Source organism: Bison bison, unplaced genomic scaffold (genome assembly GCF_000754665.1).
Source record: "Bison bison bison isolate TAMUID 2011002044 unplaced genomic scaffold, Bison_UMD1.0 scf7180017864530, whole genome shotgun sequence".
Lineage (NCBI taxonomy): Eukaryota > Metazoa > Chordata > Mammalia > Artiodactyla > Bovidae > Bison > Bison bison.
In genome coordinates, this window is record NW_011495080.1 from 8,445,421 (window position 1) to 8,446,649 (window position 1,229).

At 60.5% G+C, this 1,229-nt stretch overlaps 1 protein-coding gene across 1 annotated transcript in view; it reads right to left on the reverse strand.

The window, feature by feature from the left end:
• Window positions 1–1,229, reverse strand: part of FLNC (filamin C, gamma) — a 28,049-nt gene that overhangs the window by 5,331 nt on the left and 21,489 nt on the right. Inside the window, 3 exon segments of the mRNA XM_010831763.1 lie at window positions 79–278; window positions 841–1,014; window positions 1,099–1,227. Of these exon segments, the coding sequence (XP_010830065.1) occupies window positions 79–278; window positions 841–1,014; window positions 1,099–1,227 (503 nt within the window).

Sequence of the window (1,229 nt, forward strand, 5' to 3'; positions counted from 1 at the left end):
AGGAGATGCCTGTTGAGGGGGAGGTCAGGCATGAATGGAGCTCTGGGCCTGGCAATAGTCCTTTCCCAGCTCCCCCACCTTCCTTCCCTGGGCCCCTGCCATGGCACCACGCTCACCGATGTGCCGGTTGGGCAGACGCTTCAGCAGACAGGGCTCCTCGTTGCCCGAGGGGGCACGGATGCTGGCGGTCAGCTGGCTCAGGTCACTCTCGGTGATCTTCAGGGACACATCCGTGGAGGTGCCCACATTCAGCTGTGACGTCCTCATTGAGTCATCGCCTAGGGGAGAGTTGGCATGTCAGGCGGGGTGACTCCTGGCAGGCCCTGCCCTCGTGGGGATCAGGAGCCTCCCTGGACTCAACAGAGCCTTTGCCCACCCCCCTCAATCCCCAAAGCAGGCACAGAGAGACTGGGGAGAGCACAGTCTCCATGCACATGTTAGGGGCCCGAGATTAGGGATGAGTCAGCACCCCAGTCCTGAATGGGTTAAACCCCTAATTTACATAAATTTAAATTCCGAGTCAGGTAATTTGGTAGGACCAAAAAAAAAAAAACAGACTAGACCACACAGCCCATTCCCTTACCTGCTGTGTGTTGCCCCTCCGGGCCTACCGGTTTCCTCACCTATCATCAACATCCTGACTTAAAAGACTTCGAGAGTGTGTTTTCAAAGGGTGGCTGAGTGTTTCTCACTTGCTGTAGAGAACAGCGTACTCCTTACACGTATCCAAAAATGACCTCTTCCACCTGGAGGGCACCCTACCCTAAACACCCCAGAGACTCGGACGTGCCGGGCTTGCACAGCCATCGTGTGCCGGGGTGTGCCCACGCGTCCACCCACCTGTGATCTTGGCTGTGAAGGGGCTCCCGGGGATGTGCTTGTCGTCGAAGCGCACGATGATGCTGTAGTCCCCGGGCGCCGTGGGGAGGTAGGACACGGTGCAGGTGCCGTCCTTGTTGTCCTTGCAGGTGATCTCTGCCTTGGACGGGCCCTCCACGGCCAGGGACAGGCCCCCTGCGGGTGGAGGCGGGGCGGCGGTCAGAGGGCCTCACCCCTGCCCCGCTGCCCGCCCCCAGCCCCTGCCGGAGCTCGCCTCACCTTCCCCGGCATCCTTGGTGACAATGGTGAAGGTGGCCGGCTTGTTGACCATGCCATGGCTCAGGCCTGGTCCGTAGGCGCTGACGTGGCGGCTGTTGATGGCGTCCACGTAGAACTGCAGGGGGCTCCCT